The 16,273-nt window shown below is 40.4% G+C and overlaps 1 protein-coding gene and 1 pseudogene across 3 annotated transcripts in view; one reads left to right on the top strand and one right to left on the bottom strand.

Moving 5' to 3' along the window:
• The window catches only part of Synj (synaptojanin), a 267,928-nt gene that overhangs the window by 82,111 nt on the left and 169,544 nt on the right, over positions 1-16,273 (bottom strand). For 2 of the 3 annotated variants that reach the window (XM_071673715.1, XM_071673717.1), the window contains one exon: positions 11,147-11,294. In XM_071673715.1, coding sequence (XP_071529816.1) covers positions 11,147-11,294 — 148 coding nt within the window. Of the gene's footprint in view, positions 1-5,516; positions 6,401-11,146; positions 11,295-16,273 lie in introns of those variants that run through there. The other variant, XM_071673718.1, reaches the window with a different exon arrangement.
• Positions 6,592-7,997, top strand: LOC139755449 (uncharacterized; annotated as a pseudogene).

Genomic DNA, 16,273 nt, shown 5'->3' with positions numbered 1-16,273 from the left:
CCAGTACAAGCAAAAGCATACCTTAACGCTAGATTCACAAATGAAGAGAAAATATATACAGATTACTGCTGCATATGGGAGGAAAAAAAAATCAGTCCTTTCTCCTAATGAAAGTTAAATTTCTGGCCAGTTTGCAATTCTCAGGTATTCTGGATCTTATGCCCTCCTTTTCCTTCAGTCTATCTATAACTATGATGCTAGTTCCCTTCAGGAACTCCCAACAAGGGGTTGGCCACAGCAAGAGAGTCCCCTCTTATCCATATCCTTACAAGCCTTCCTTACATACACTATTTCAAGCATTCTTCCACCCTTTCTCTCCCTCCAGTAGTATTTCACTCTATTTTGCTATGTCACAGGTGATCTTCCGCTAACACCAAACCCTTTAATTGTACTATCGTACACTCTCCTTGTAAACTCCCCATCTTGCAAAATCTACATGCCTAAAACACCTCCCCTTGCATTCCCTGCCATACAAAACCTCACATACACCCCTTGATTTCTTTCTTCATCCCACCTAGTCATACCACATGCTCCTCTCAAATAGTTCATTTCTCTAGCTTTGATTTTTGAGCTGTGCGACTCATTCATTGCCCTTGTTTTGGCCGCATACGTCAGGGTTAAGAGGACTATGCTGTCCCTCAATCCTTTCTTCACTTCCATATAACTACAACCTTCATCATTCTATCTATGGAAATGACTTCTACTCCATACTGCTCTCTCCCTTATCTCTCTCTCCATATCACCAAACTTATCCAAGACAGCCCCTAAATAATTAAATTCTGCCACCTCATCCAGTTTTTCTTCCCCCATATCTATAACAGTTTAGAAGACTTTCCTCTCTCACTCTATAGGGCTTTGTTTCCTTTCAAAAACCATTATTTTACTTGTGCTCACATTCACTTTCTACTGCCTTAGCTTACACACATGACAAAACACACAAGCTTCTGCAACTCTTCACTCTCAGCAAACACCACACTATTATCTGCAAACAGGCTTGTCACTAGCTACCATGCCTCACCACCATCCTCCATTTCTGCACTTCCTTTCCTTAGTTTTGCTTTTATCTCTCTTGCCACTCCACTGATATAGAAATTTAAAAGCCAAGATGATATCGCACAGCCCTGCCTCACACCCACATGACAAAACTTTCGTGCAACTTTGCATTCAATATTACGCATGCACTTGTTCCTCTATAGATGGCTTTCATATCATCCAACAGTTGTACCCCTACCTCATATATCCTAAACACATCCCATAGAGCATTCCAACTGACTGTCATATGCTTCCTCCACATCCATATAAGCTGAAACAGCTTTTTCCTTTCACTAAGTACTTTTCCATGGTCATTCTCACCATGGAAATCTAAGCCACTCATTCCCAAACTTTCCTAATAGCTCCTTGCTCATCACTTATCCTGCATCAAGTCACTTCCATCACTCTTTCAATCAACACTCTTGAATACACTTTTCCTGGTATACTTAACAGACTTATTCCCCAATAACTGCAACATGCATCCTCAGCAACTTATCATTTGAACAAAGGAACAATAATAGTTTTAATCCATTCCTCAGGTATAACCTTCCACTTTCATGCTAAATTACATATCAGTTACAAGCATTCTATCAAGTTAGACATTTCAGCTGCAATCCCATCCAATCCAGGTGCCTTTCCTACCTTCAACTTCATATATTCTTGCTATTGGCCCCTGCACTTGCATCCTTTTCCTTCCATCCTCCATTATCATTCATGTAACTCCCACATTCATCAGTTCTTCAAAATGCTATTTCCATCTTCCTTTCAGTTCCTCCTTTTGATTCAGCAACTCTCCTTCCTCACTTCTCACATTGATATCTCTAATCTTAAATCCACACCTTTCCTTTTCCATCTCCTTCCAGTACAATTACCTTCAATCTTTCCTTACCTATTTCTGTTTCTCTTTACATAAACAAACTTAGGTTCTCCTGCTGGGTCAACCAGTTACAAAAAGTTTAATAACTTTCCACCAAACCTCAAGCTCAAAAGGTGGAGTATGGCATATATTACGAAGTACTCGAGTTTTTTCCTAATACATACAAAAGGCCAATAACGAAATATCCCCATTCCTACATTACAGATGACTGGCCCAAACAAGAACACCGAACACCATGGTAATGGTACATCTCACATTCAATAATAGCTACTTCCTTTATTCTCCTTAATCTTGTCCCTGTACTACATTTTCAAGTGGTTGGTAGGAATATTCAATGTATGTACAGATAATGGCAGAATGCATCCATAATGCCATTATACAAAGGCAAAAGGGATAAAGAGGAGTGTTCAAACTACAGAGGCATAAGTTGTTGAGTATTCCTGGGAAATCATATGGAAGGGTACAGATTGAGAGGGTGAAGGCATGTATAGAGCATCAGACTGGGGAAGAGCAGTGTGGTTTCAGAAGTGGTAGAGGATGTGTGGATCAGGTGTTTGCTTTGAAGAATGTTTGTGAGAAATACTTAGAAAAACAGATGGATTTGTATGTAGCATTTATGGATCTGGAGAAGGCATACGATAGTGTTGATAGAGATGCTTTGTGGAAGGTCTTAAGAGTATATGGCATGGGAGGCAAACTGCTAGAAGCAGTGAAAAGTTTTTACCAAGGATGCAAGGCATGTGTGCGAGTAGGAAGAGAAGAGAGTTACGCTGATCTGCAGTAGGGGTGTGTGATGTCCCCGTGGTTGCTCGATTTGTTTAGGGATGGGGTGGTGAGGGAGGTACATACAAGAGTTTTGGAAAGAAGGGCAACTATGCAGTCTCTTGGGGATGAGAAAGCCTGAGAAGTGAGTCAGTTGTTGTTTGCTGATGATACAGCTCTAGTGGCTGATTTGAGTAACAAGCTGCAGAAGTTGGTGACAGTTTGGAAAAGGTGTGAAAGGAGAAAGTTAAGAGTAAATGTGAATAAGAGCAGGGTTATTAGGTTCAGTAGGGTTGAGGGGCAAGTTAACTGGGATGCAAGTTTGAATGGAGAAAAATTGGAGGATATCTAGGAGTGGACTTAGCAGTGAAGGGAATCATGGAAGTGAGTTACAACATGGGGGAGGAGGTGAAGGTTCTGGGAGTGAAGAAGAATGCGTGGGGAAGGAAGAACATAATCTCAGAGAGCAAAAAAAGGGCATGTTTGAAGGAATAATAGTTCCAAAAATGTTATAAGGGTGTGTGGCATGGGCTACAGACAGGTTAGTATGGAGGAGGGTAGATGTGTTGCAAATGAAATGCTTGAAGACAATATGTGGTGTGACATAGTTTGATCAAGTAAGTAATGAAAGGGTAAGACTGATGTACGGAAATAATAAGTGTGTGGTTGAGAGAGCAGAAGAGAAAGTGTTGAAATGGTTTGGACATATGGAGAGAATGAGTGAGAAAAGATAGACAAAAAGGATATATGTGGCAGAGGTGGGGGGAACAAGGAGTAGTGGGAGACTAAATTGGAGGTGGAAGGATGGAGGGAAAAAGATTTTGAGAGATCAAGGCCTGAACATACAGGAGGGTGAGAGGTGTGCAAGGAATAAGAGTGAATCGGAATGATGTGGTATACTAGGGTCAACGTGCTGTCAGTGGACTGAACCAGGGCATGTGAAACATCTGGGGTAAACCATGGAAAGGTCTGTGAGGCCTGGATGTGGATAGGAAACTGTGATATTGGTGCATTACACATGACAGCTAGAGACTGAGTGTGAATGAATGTAGCCTTCTTTATCTGTTTCCCTGGCGCCACCTTAATCAAGCAGGGGTAGCGATGCTGTTTTCTGTGGGGCATGGTAGTGCCGTATGTATACGTTGATATGTATATGTATGTATATGTGCGTGTATGGGCATTTATGTATATCTATATATGTGTGTGTATATGAGTGGATGGGCCATTCTTCGTCTGTTTCCTGGCACTATCTCGCTGCCGCGGGAAATAACGATTAAGCATAATAAACAAATAAACATGCACATATACATATTTATACTTGCTTTCCTTAATCCATTCCTGGCACTACCCCACCCCACAGGAAACAGCATTGCTACCCTCTGCTTCAGCAAGGTAGCACTAGGAAACCAACAAAAAAGGCCACATACGTTCATATTCAGTCTGTACCTGTCATGTGTAATGCACTGAAACCACAGCTCCTATCCACATCCAGGCACCACAGACCTTTTCATGGTTTACCCCAGATGTTTCGCATGCCCTGCTTATTTCAGATCAGTGAGGAAGAAGCTGGATGAGGGAGAATTCTAAAGATCTTGACTATGAAGGAGTAAGGACGAGAACAATTGAGGGGTGAAAGACCTGGGTCCTTAGTGGTAAATAAGCCAGTTGCAGTGGAAGGGGAACAAATTCAAAAGTTACAGTTACAAGATGAAGAAATTAAGACAATGAAGAATGAATGAAAGAATATGATTACAAATCTAAACTGTTTGAAGAAACTGAAAGAAAGCAGCCACATGAAAGAGATCACAATTAGTACTGGCAATGTCCAGGAAGAAGAGTCAAGAGTATCCATTCTGGAGAAACCCTGAAACAGATCAGTAAAGAACCTAGAGAAAAAAGACAGAGAACAAAGCTTGGCATAGGGATCAGCAAACAGAGGTCATGTAATAATTCAGACACTGAAGAAGAGAGGAAAAAGTGTCCTGAATGGTCCAGAGGAATGGAAAACAAGGGATATCAATGAAACAGAAGGACAGAAATTTGCCGAGTGAAGCCATACAGAGGCCAAATACTCTAAGACAAAATTATCAGGGGAAATACTGTGTGAGGGTGTGTGGTGGCTGGTTTATTCAGGTTCATATTATTCAGAAGGAATGCATAATTGCAACAATGCAGATTTTAGAAAAACTCATGAACCTGAAGGTGAACAAGTAACAATTTCAAGACTTAGCCAACTGTTAGACAGAACTAAACTTACAAAAGTTAGTAGAGTTGGAGATGGAAAGAGGATGATTGTTAATGATCTTCTGAACAGTTATAAGATCTATCTATCTATCTATATCTCTGATGCCCTTTCCCTCCAGGAACTCTCCCGATGGGGTGGCCATAGCAAAGTCTCCATAACTGAGAAGTCCAGTGCCACTTCTAAGCCTTTAGTGTGTCACCCCTAAGGTTGTGTACACACTAAACATGTTGAGTCAAGTTATCAAAGTCATTTGACTCATATCCATTCACACTGAAAGAGTCAAGAAGAGTCACATATATCAGTATCCTGTCAGATGTCAGAGCATGGACACACTCTCTCACTGTACTACATGTTCTGTGGTGAAGAAGAAAGAGAAACCGTGTATGAGTGCATGAACTCAACATCAAGAGGCCAGAGTTTGGTGTTTTTAGTCATTTGTTTCCTGATCTCCTAAATAATCCAGGCAAATTCTACAGATTCTTCAAAATGACAGAAGAACTTCAAGAAGCTGGTTGATATAACATGAATGTCTATCAAGAAAAATGGACAACAACTATATACGTCCCATTGGAGTTGGAGAAAGAATAGCCATACTGTTAAGGGAAGGTTTGTATTTGATTTCAGGCATAATACTGAGATATAGCATTTCATTTCAGACATAATATTGATAGGTGAAGCAATATTTAAAGAATAATGCTGACAAAATGCTATGAAGCATCATGTTGAAAAAATGAAAAAAAAAAATCAAATGTTGTAGGTGCTGTAACTGAGATACACCTCAAATATTAGGATAGTCTGAATATGGAGTACTTGGTTGGAGGATCCAGGTGATGGTGTCATGGAATAAACATTCTGCCGGCTCCAATAACTGTCCCATACTGGAGGGGAGGTGAGAGCAACTTCCTTCGAAAAGCTTGATGAATTTCAGGTTTGATATCTTGATATCAATGTTGTCAGCAGGTGATAGTTGCTTCATCACAGGCAATAAACGCAGTACAAAGAGGAAGTCTGGGTCATTCTCGTCAGTACTGCTCTTTTCTCTCAATTTTCTCAGTTCTTCCAGGAAACATGACTATTTCATGTGTTACCTTTGTGTGGTTTCTTTGTGGCTTTTCATTCTGCAGAGGTTGATGAAGAATAAGTAGGCTTAATAGTCCCACCAGCATCACCAATGTGAACATTACTTGCAGTATTTTGACTGCATGAATTATGAGATGAATCTTTGGTGGGTTCCTCGGTAGACAGTAGTGAGGGAGTTGGCGAAATGCCGAATGTGTCTTCAGTTACAGAAGAGGGGTTCTCTACAACAGTTTCAGGGATGTTTGACATTCTTTTGTGGGTTTATGTGAGGGACCAGAAATTCCAATGAGTCATAGTAAACCCATTTCCTGTAATGGCTGTTACCTGATCCTGACAGTTTACCATTTTCCTCCTCTCCCACATTAAGTTACTTCTTACATACTACCATTTGTTTTTACACGTTTCTGAAACAGAGGAATGATTTATTCATTATTTTTTGCTTAACATACAGGTTAATATTCACAATTGATTACTTAACAGTATAATGATAATAACTAGCCTATGTTCATGACTAATTTGTAGATGAAATAAATCAGTAATGAATTATTGAAAAAAAAAAAAATCCTAGATTGCTGTATTGTAGGATAATTGCATTCTTTCCAGATATGTTGCTAATGATAAATCTTTCGCTTCTTCTACATATGCTTTTCGCATTGGCACATTTACAGTTCACACTATCATGACAGAATTAAGTGATGCTGTATGGGAAAAGCTGCGGCCACAATATATGACAGTTCCAAATGAACATCAATGGGACGAAATATCCAAAGCATTTTCTGATATTTGTAATGTTCCTAAGTGTATTACTAGCGGTGATGGCAAGCATTGCAGGTTGAAATGCCCAAATGGAGCTAGGTCATCTTTCCAAAATTACATGGGCTACTACTCTATTGTACTTATGGCCATTGCAGATGCCAGCTGTTGCTTCACACTGCTTAATGTGGGTGCATATGGATGGGAAAGTTACAGTTCTGTTTTCAATGAGTCAAATATTGGAAAAGCATTCTTTTCTGGATGCTTAGGTATTCCATCCCCATGTAAAATACCAAACACTGCAGTCAAAGTCCCATTCTTTCTATTGGGAGATGAGGCTTTCCCACTGAAACCTAATCTGATGAGGCCTTTCTCTAGAAAGGATTGGGATTATTCTAAAAGGATAAATAAATATCGAATCACTAGAGCTAGGAGAACCAAAGAATGTACCTTTGGAATGTTAACAAAAAAATTTGTGTATTTGAAACAAATATGGAATTTGCTAAAGCAGTAGTGAAAAGTGCATGTGTCCTTTGTAATTCTATACAAAAAGAAAACAATGTTGGCTACATTCATGAAGATGATGTAAATCATACAACTGATCTTCATTGTTCAAATGTGGGCCTGGCACCTACGGGAGGTATAAGGCCTATAACAGAAGCTATGTCAGTTTATGATGCTCTGATGGGTTACTTTGTGTCCCAAGGAGGGGCTGTTGAGTGGCAAGACAGAGCAATCACACATGCATCCTAATGTCATATTAGTTATTTGATCTGTGAAGGTATTTACTACTACTACTACAATTGTACGTGAATTCAGGTGAATTATTTGACATCATTCATGAAATAATAATAGAATATTATGTAATTACAGGTATCTAAACTTTGATCAGGATATCTATGGCTGATTTTCTCTGATTTTGTGTATGGTTAATGCTATTATTATTTGATCAAAATATCTGTGGCTGATGAATGCATTAGGATATGTTTTTAGTTGTATGCTCATGAATTAGTTTGCATCTATTTACTAAAATCGATATAGACTCTTATCTGCAGAAATGAATTCAGTTGATAATTATCTCATCAGGATATCTATAGCTGATTTTGCTTGTATATGATAGTCTGTGATTAGTAACGACTGAATAAATGAACAAGCATAATATTTGCCTGTTACAAATACTACCCCAGGCTGTTATTTCAACATGTAATGACTGAATTCTAGGCTATTACGTCAACATATGTAATATATTCTTACCTGTTGAATTCAGCTCAGCAGCAACCTCTTTCTACAGTGGTGCAATGAGGTCATGATCTCGAGTGTCTCCGATCTCTTGGATCACATAGAGCAGGATGCTCCCAAAAAGATTGATCAAATCCTCAAGCTGCATGATGTTATCATCACAGCGAACTTGCAATGACTGATAAAAAAATGGGTCTGGCCATGTTAATGACTCGACTTGACTCAACTCAGCATGACTTGCCTTGACTCCCCTGGTGTGAATGGTTTCTGCAAAATTACTTAGAAAATGTCCCCCTGACTGGTGAGTCATGAAGAGTCAAGACTCTAAGTGATTCAACTCAACTAATTTGGTTTGAATGCAGCCTAACAGGCCAACAGCAAAGGACAATTGGCAGTGTCTCTAGAGGCTCCTACCTAATGTTCCTACTAAGTATTTGTACCTAATGTTCCAACCTACTACTTCTGTTTAATGCTTCCACATAATAATGTCCATACCTCCTACTACCTAATGCTTCTGCCTGCTTTTCCTACATAGTACTTTCTATCAACAGCTCCTACCATTTTGCCTGAAGGCAGGGTCAGCACATAGTGCTCACCATAAGAAAACCTAGTTATGAAAAATGAGTTACGCAAGTTAAGTGCTGTCAAGTCTGTTAGTACATTTATAACAATGAGGGAGCAATAAGGATGGTGTGGGAGACAATAAGATATGATCTGTATGAAGATGGTAAAGTAATGATAATGGAGGACTTCACTTACAGGGGAAACAAACTAAAAGAACTTAGATGCAAGTTCCTCAAATGTGTACAGTAGAACTTCCTGCATCAACATGTCAAGTAGCATACAAGATCTTAGGAGAAGATACACTATCATCTTTAAACAAAATAGAATGAAATTAAGCACTTTCAATTTAAGGCACCTTCAGGAAAAAGTAACCACGAAGTGCTTGATTATTACCATGTGGTGGAGTAGAAAGCAGCATGGGCATCACAAGGAAGCACAGGACCCTAAAGGAAAATACTAACGAGGCAACTATATAAAACCGATTAAGCTATCTGAGAATGGAGACTGGGAAAAAAGTCTGGTATGAAGGAGTTAGAACATAATCAACATGGGACACTACAAGAGGAGAAAAGATAAAATGGAAAGAGCCATGACCCAATTTTAAATACCAAAAAGCACGGAAATTCAGGGATGTACTTTTGAAAGAAATACATGCAACACTGCCACTAGCAAAAGTAGAATGATACAAGAGAGCAAGAAAAGAGTATTGCAGGGTAAAAAAGGAGCAGCAGAGAGGTATGAAAAGATCACTGTGAACAAGGCAAATGACAACCTAATGTATTTCTGTAAGTTCATCAGGAGCAAATTTATGAGTTTTTAAATTGAAGGATTATATTACCCCAATTGTTAGAGAGAAGGAAAGGGAAAGAAGTCTTGAAAAGTGTAAAACTGAGAGAAATAATATAATAAACAGCTGCTAAAGCAACTTGGCACATATATGACACATGGACCACATGAAATCTCCATACAGTGAACCTCCATTCTAACTGACTAATCTGGGGGTAGAGTGGTCTATTAGGGGCCAAATTATGTTAAATACCAAACTTTTTTAAGCACCACTGATAACTGAAATGACAAGTGTAATGGAAATTTACATACACCTTTAAGACTAGAGATGTTCAGGGAGCAGCAAAGACTGTACTGGATCAAAAGGATCATACTGCTCTGGACACCTACAGGTCACCTTCCCATGAAGGGCCATTCCTATAGCTTGCTCTCTCGACTTTTGTCTATATGATGAGCCAGTGGTTGTTAAGTTGCACTCCTCTGACCCAGGCAGCTTTCTTTTCTTTCTGCCACACCCATAAATAGACTACTGGCTTTCTGTCCATATATGTACAATCTCTCCATGTCACATAGCACTTAACAACACTTAACTCACACAGCTCATTCTTCACAACCCTATATTTTCCTGTGATGAATGCTATGCACGACACCTAACTTTTAGCAAAATGGGAGGAGCAATAGATAGAAGTAGTAGGTAGGAACATTAGACATAATCATTAGATAGAAACATCAGGTAGAGGTAGTGGGCAGGAATATTAGGTAGCAGTAGTAGGTTGGATCATTAGACAGGAAGATCAGGTAGAAGTAGTCAGCAGGGACATTTGGGAAAAGCCTCTGAAACCACTCCACACAAGGTGCCCTCTGCCAGTGGCCTGTTTAGGGTAAGGCACTAAAGGATAAGAAATGATACTAGAGTTATGAAGACTCTTGCCATGGCCACCCCCTTGAGGAACATGCATCAGAGAAATAGATAGATTGATGAAATAAAAAAGGAAAATAAAGTATACTGATCCATGGATTTGAAAAGCTGAACTGATAGCAAACACCCTGTCAGTGCATGATTCCATAGAACTGTATGATGCTTAGTGACTCAGGGTGAGTCAATAACGTTATTCATCAGCGATGGCAGTCATTGATAAGCTTAGGGCAGACCCAAAAGAGGAATTGCTGCAACCATGGATGAAGGATTAGCTCAGATGAGGAAGGCCAGTGCTTCCTCATCCTGATTTTTCTAGAGATAACCTGGAAAATCTTAGGCTCTCAAGTCAGACAGTAGAGGAAAAAAATACAGTGAAAAGCAAAAAATTACTCTCTTGGCTCCCTCTCCAAGCAAATAACATTTTTCTTTGGCATTTCAGCAATGCAGCACTATTCAGTGGTCTGCCACATATCAATAACTCCAATCTGTCATAACAATACATCTGAAGCTAATTCCTCTATTTTCTTTGGCTTATGCCAATTTTATCCAAGCGAATATAAATGATCACGCTTGCTACAAAAATGTAGTTTTTCGTATGTGTTCATATTTTCCATGATGTTGGTCACTAGCACTTGCCTGTCCTGTTTAGCAACCCATGCACAGTTTCTTTGTCAACCATCACAAGAATTCCTTGCACTTCTTCCATGCTTGAGTGCAAAGAGATATATGATAAGAAATCTATTGGGAAGATATTGAATTTTCACTTGTTTTTAATGCAAATAAAGAGATGTCCAAAAGAGATACACATAAAGCATTTCATCATTCAAAGAAAATTTTTCTTTTTTCTCAAAGAAATAGAGGGCTGATGTAAAAATATCAAGTATCTCACCTGTTGCCCCTTGCATTCCTGTCTTGACACTTTCAACAGACACATGTCGAACATGGCTAGCATGTCTTTCATTGACAAAAACAAACAATGCCACACCAACTAGCTGTGACCATGTTACCATTACAAACTTTTCATCTCTGGATATAACCTGCAAAGAAATGTTGGATGTCATAAGCCATAAAGATTTCTTATTAGACATATAGATGCCTCCCCAACATACCAACCCCCACACCACCATTCCAATCAATAACTTCCTATCAACAACAACTACCACTCAATCCTGCCACACACACACACACACAGTGTGGACCTCCGTGACATAGCGGTTAGAGTTACTGACCGTCAAGAACGCAAGTGGCTGGGATCATATCTGCATAGGTTCAAATCCTGGTTGTGGCAGATGGTCCAATACCCTTGTAACTGGCATAAGCTATAGTGTGTGTGTGTGCACACATAGAAGTAAGAACTTGGATCACATATGCAGGGTTATGACACAGGACAACACAAATGTAAATCTCTCTCCCAAAATACAAAGTTTTTTATCAATCTCTCCTAAATCCAATAAAATTATGCCAAGAAACAGGTGAAGAATGGCTCATTCACTCACAGACACGCACATATACATGACTATAGATATACATATCAACATATACATACACACACACACACACACAAGCATTTACATATATATATATATATATATATATACATGTACATATTCATACTTGCTTGCCTTCATCCATTCCTGGTGCCACCCTACCCACAGGAAACAGCTTCATTACCCCCTGCTGCAGTGAGGTAGCGCCAGGAAAGTAGACAAAAAAGGCCACATTCATTCATATTCAGTCTCTTGGTGTCATGTGTAATGCACCAAAACCACAGCTCCCTATCCACAACCAGGCCCCACAGACCTTTCCATGGTTTACCGAAGACATTTCACATGCCCTGGTTCAGTCCACTGACAGCACATTGACCCCAGTATACTACATCATTCCAATTCACTCTATTCCTTGCATGCCTTTCATCCTCCTGCATGTTCAGGCCCCGATTACTCAAAATCATTTTCACTACATCCTTCCACCTCCAATTTGGTATCCTGCTTCTCCTTGTTCCCTTCACCTCTGACATATATCCTCTTTGTCAATCTATCCTCACTCATTCTCTCCATATGACAAAACCATTTCAAAACACACTCTTCTCTTCTCTCAACCACACTCTTTTTATTTCCACACATCTCTCTTACCCTTTCATTACTTACTCGATCAAACCACTGTCCTCAAACATTTCATTTCCAACACATCCACCCTCCTCCGTAAAACCCTATCTATAGCCCATGTCTCACAAGCATATAATATCATTGGAACCACTATTCCTTCAAACATACCCATTTTTGCTCTCCAAGATAAATTTCTCTCCTTCCACACATTCTCCCGAAGCCTTTGCCCCCTCCCCCACCCTGTGATTCACTTCTGCTTCCATGGTTCCAATCACAGCTAAATCCACTCCCAGATATCTAAAACACTTCACTTCCAATTTTTCTCCATTCAAACTTACATCCCAATCAACTTGTCAATCAACCCTACTGAAGTTAATAACCTTGCTCTTATTCACATTTATCTCAACTTTCTCTTTTCACACACTTTTCCATACTCAGTCACCAGCTTCTGCAGTTTCTTACCCAAATCAGCCATCAGAGCTGCATCATCAGCGAACAACTGACTCACTTCCCAGGCCCTCTCATCAACAACAGACTGCATGCTTGCCCCTCTCTCCAAAACTCTTGCATTTACCTCCCTAACCATTCAATCCATAAACAAATTAAACAACCATGGGGACATCAAATACCCCTTCCGCAGACCAACATACACTGGAAACCAATCACTTTCCTCTCTTCCTACTCCCACACATGCCTTCCATTCTCGGTAAAATCTTTTCACTGTTTTTAGCAACTTACCTCCTACACTATATACTTTTAAGACCTTCCACCAAGCATCTCTATCAACTTCATCATACGCCTTCTCCAGATCGATAAATGCCACACTCAAATCCATCTGTTTTTCTTAGTATTTCTCAAACATTCTTTAAAACAAACACCTGATCCACACATTCTCTACCACTTCTGAATTCACACTGTTCTACCCCAATCTGATGCTTTGTACATGCCTTCATCCTCAGAGTCAAAACCCTCCTATATAATTTCCCAGTAATACTAAACAGACTTATGCCTCAGTAGTTTGAACACTTACTTTTATCCCCTTTGCCTTTGTACAATGGCACTATGCATGCATTCTGTCAATCCTCAGGCACTTCGCCATGATCCATACACACTCAGAATATGCTTACCAATCAATCAATAACAAATTCAAATCCTTTCTAAAAAATTCCACAGCGATACCATCCATGTCAATAAGGTATTGCCAGGAAACAGATGAAGAATGGCCCATCCACTCATATATACATATATATTTATTTATTTATTTTGCTTTGTCGCTGTCTCCCGCGTTTGCGAGGTAGCACAAGGAAACAGACGAAAGAAATGGCCCAACACACCCCCATACACATGTATATACATACAAATCCACACACGCAAATATACATACCTATACATCTCAATGTACACATATATATACACACACAGACACATACATATATACCCATGCACACAATTCACACTGTCTGCCTTTATTCATTCCCATCGCCACCTTGCCACACATGGAATACCATCCCCCTCCCCCCTCATGTGTGTGAGGTAGCACTAGGAAAAGACAACAAAGGCCCCATTCGTTCACACTCAGTCTCTAGCTGTCATGCAATAATGCCCGAAACCACAGCTCCCTTTCCACATCCAGGCCCCACACAACTTTCCATGGTTTATCCCAGACGCTTCACATGCCCTGATTCAATCCACTGACAGCACGTCCACCCCGGTATACCACATCGATCCAATTCACTCTATTCCTTGCCCGCCTTTCACCCTCCTGCATGTTCAGGCCCCGATCACACAAAATCTTTTTCACTCCATCTTTCCACCTTCAATTTGGTCTCCCACTTCTCCTCGTTCCCTCCACCTCCGACACATATATCCTCTTGGTCAATCTTTCCTCACTCATTCTCTCCAAACCATTTCAAAAAACACCCTCTTCTGCTCTCTCAACCACGCTCTTTTTATTTCCACACATCTCTCCTCCCTTACATTACTTACTCAATCAAACCACCTCACACCACACATTGTCCTCAAACATCTCATTTCCAGCACATCCACCCTCCTGCGCACAACTCTATCCATAGCCCACGCCTCGCAACCATACAACATTGTTGGAACCACTATTCCTTCAAACATACCCATTATATATATTATTATTCAATTCATTTATCATACTTTGTCACTGGCTCCTGCTTTATCAAGGTAGCACAAGGAAACAGACGAAAGAATGGTCCAACCCACCCACAGACATAAGTATATACATACAAATCCACACACACACATATACATACCTATACACTTCAATGTACACATATATATACATACACAGACATATATACACATGTACATATTTCATACTTGCTGCCTTTATTCATTCCCGTCGCCACCCCGCTACACATGAAATGACAACCCCCTCCCCCTCCATGCGCGCGATGTAGCGCTAGGAAAGGCGACAAAGGCCACATTCATTAACAATCAGTCTCTAGCTGTCATGTATAATGCACCAAAACCACAGCGCCCTTTCCATATCCAGGCACCACAAACCTTTCCATGGTTTACCCCAGATGCTTCACATGCCCTGGTTCAATCCATTGACAGCATGTTGACCCCGGTATACCACATCGTTCTAATTCACTCTATTACTAGCACGCCTTTCACCCTCCTGCATGTTCAGGCCCCGATCGCTCAAAATCTTTTTCACTCCATCCTTCCACATCCAATTTAGTCACCCACATCTCCTCATTCCCTCTACCTCTGTCAATCTTTCCTCACTCATTCTCTCCACGTGGCCAAACCATTTCAATACACACTCTTCTGCTCTCTCAACCACAATCTTTTTACTTCCACACATCTCTCTTACCCTTTCATTATGTACTCAATCAACCCCTGTCTCCCACATCGTTCCAATTCACTCTATTACTCACACGCCTTTCACCCTCCTGCAAGTTCAGGCCCCGATCGCTCAAAATCTTTTTCACTCCATCCTTCCACATCCAATTTGGTCTCCCACATCTCCTCATTCCCTCTACCTCTGTCAATCTTTCCTCACTCATTTCTCTCCACGTGGTCAAACCATTTCAATACACCCTCTTCTGCTCTCTCAACCACACTCTTTTTATTTCCACACATCTCTCTTACCCTTTCATTATGTACTCGATCAAACCACCTAACACCACATACTGTCCTCAAACATCTCATTTCCAACACATCCACCCTCCTCCACACAACCCTATCTATAGCCCATGCCTCGCAACCATATAACATTGTTGGAACCACTATTCCCTCAAACATACCCATTTTTGCTTTTCAAGGTAATGTTCTCGCCTTCCACAAGTTTTCCAATGCTCCCAGAACTTCCACCACCTCCCCCCACACTATGACTCACTTCACTTCCATGGTTCAATCCGTTGCCAAATCCACTACCACATATCTAAATCACTTCACTTCCTCCAGTTTTTTTCCATTAAAACATACCTCCCAAATGACTTGTCCCTACTGTACCTAATAACCTTGCTCTTATTCACATTTACCCTCAGCTTCCTTCTTTCACACACTTTACCAAACTCAGTCACCAGCTTCTGCAGTTTCTCACATGAATCAGCCACCAGCACTGTATCATCACTGAACAACAACTGACTCAATTCCCAAGCCCTCTCATCCACAACAGACTGCATTCTTGCCCCTCTTTCCAAACTCTTGCATTCACCTCCCTAACAACACCATCCAGAAACAAATTAAACAACCATGGAGACATCAAGCACCCCTGCCGCAAACCGACATTCATTGAGAACCAATCACTTTCCTCTCTTCCTACTTATACACATGCCTTACATCCTTGACGAAAACCTTTCACTGCTTCCAGCAGCTTGCCTCCCACACCATATACTCTTAATACCTTCCATAGAGCATCTCTATCAACTCCA

This window comes from Panulirus ornatus, chromosome 19 (genome assembly GCF_036320965.1).
Source record: "Panulirus ornatus isolate Po-2019 chromosome 19, ASM3632096v1, whole genome shotgun sequence".
Taxonomy (NCBI): domain Eukaryota; kingdom Metazoa; phylum Arthropoda; class Malacostraca; order Decapoda; family Palinuridae; genus Panulirus; species Panulirus ornatus.
The sequence above is the reverse complement of the archived record's forward strand: the minus strand, read 5'-3'. Positions and strand labels throughout refer to the sequence as shown.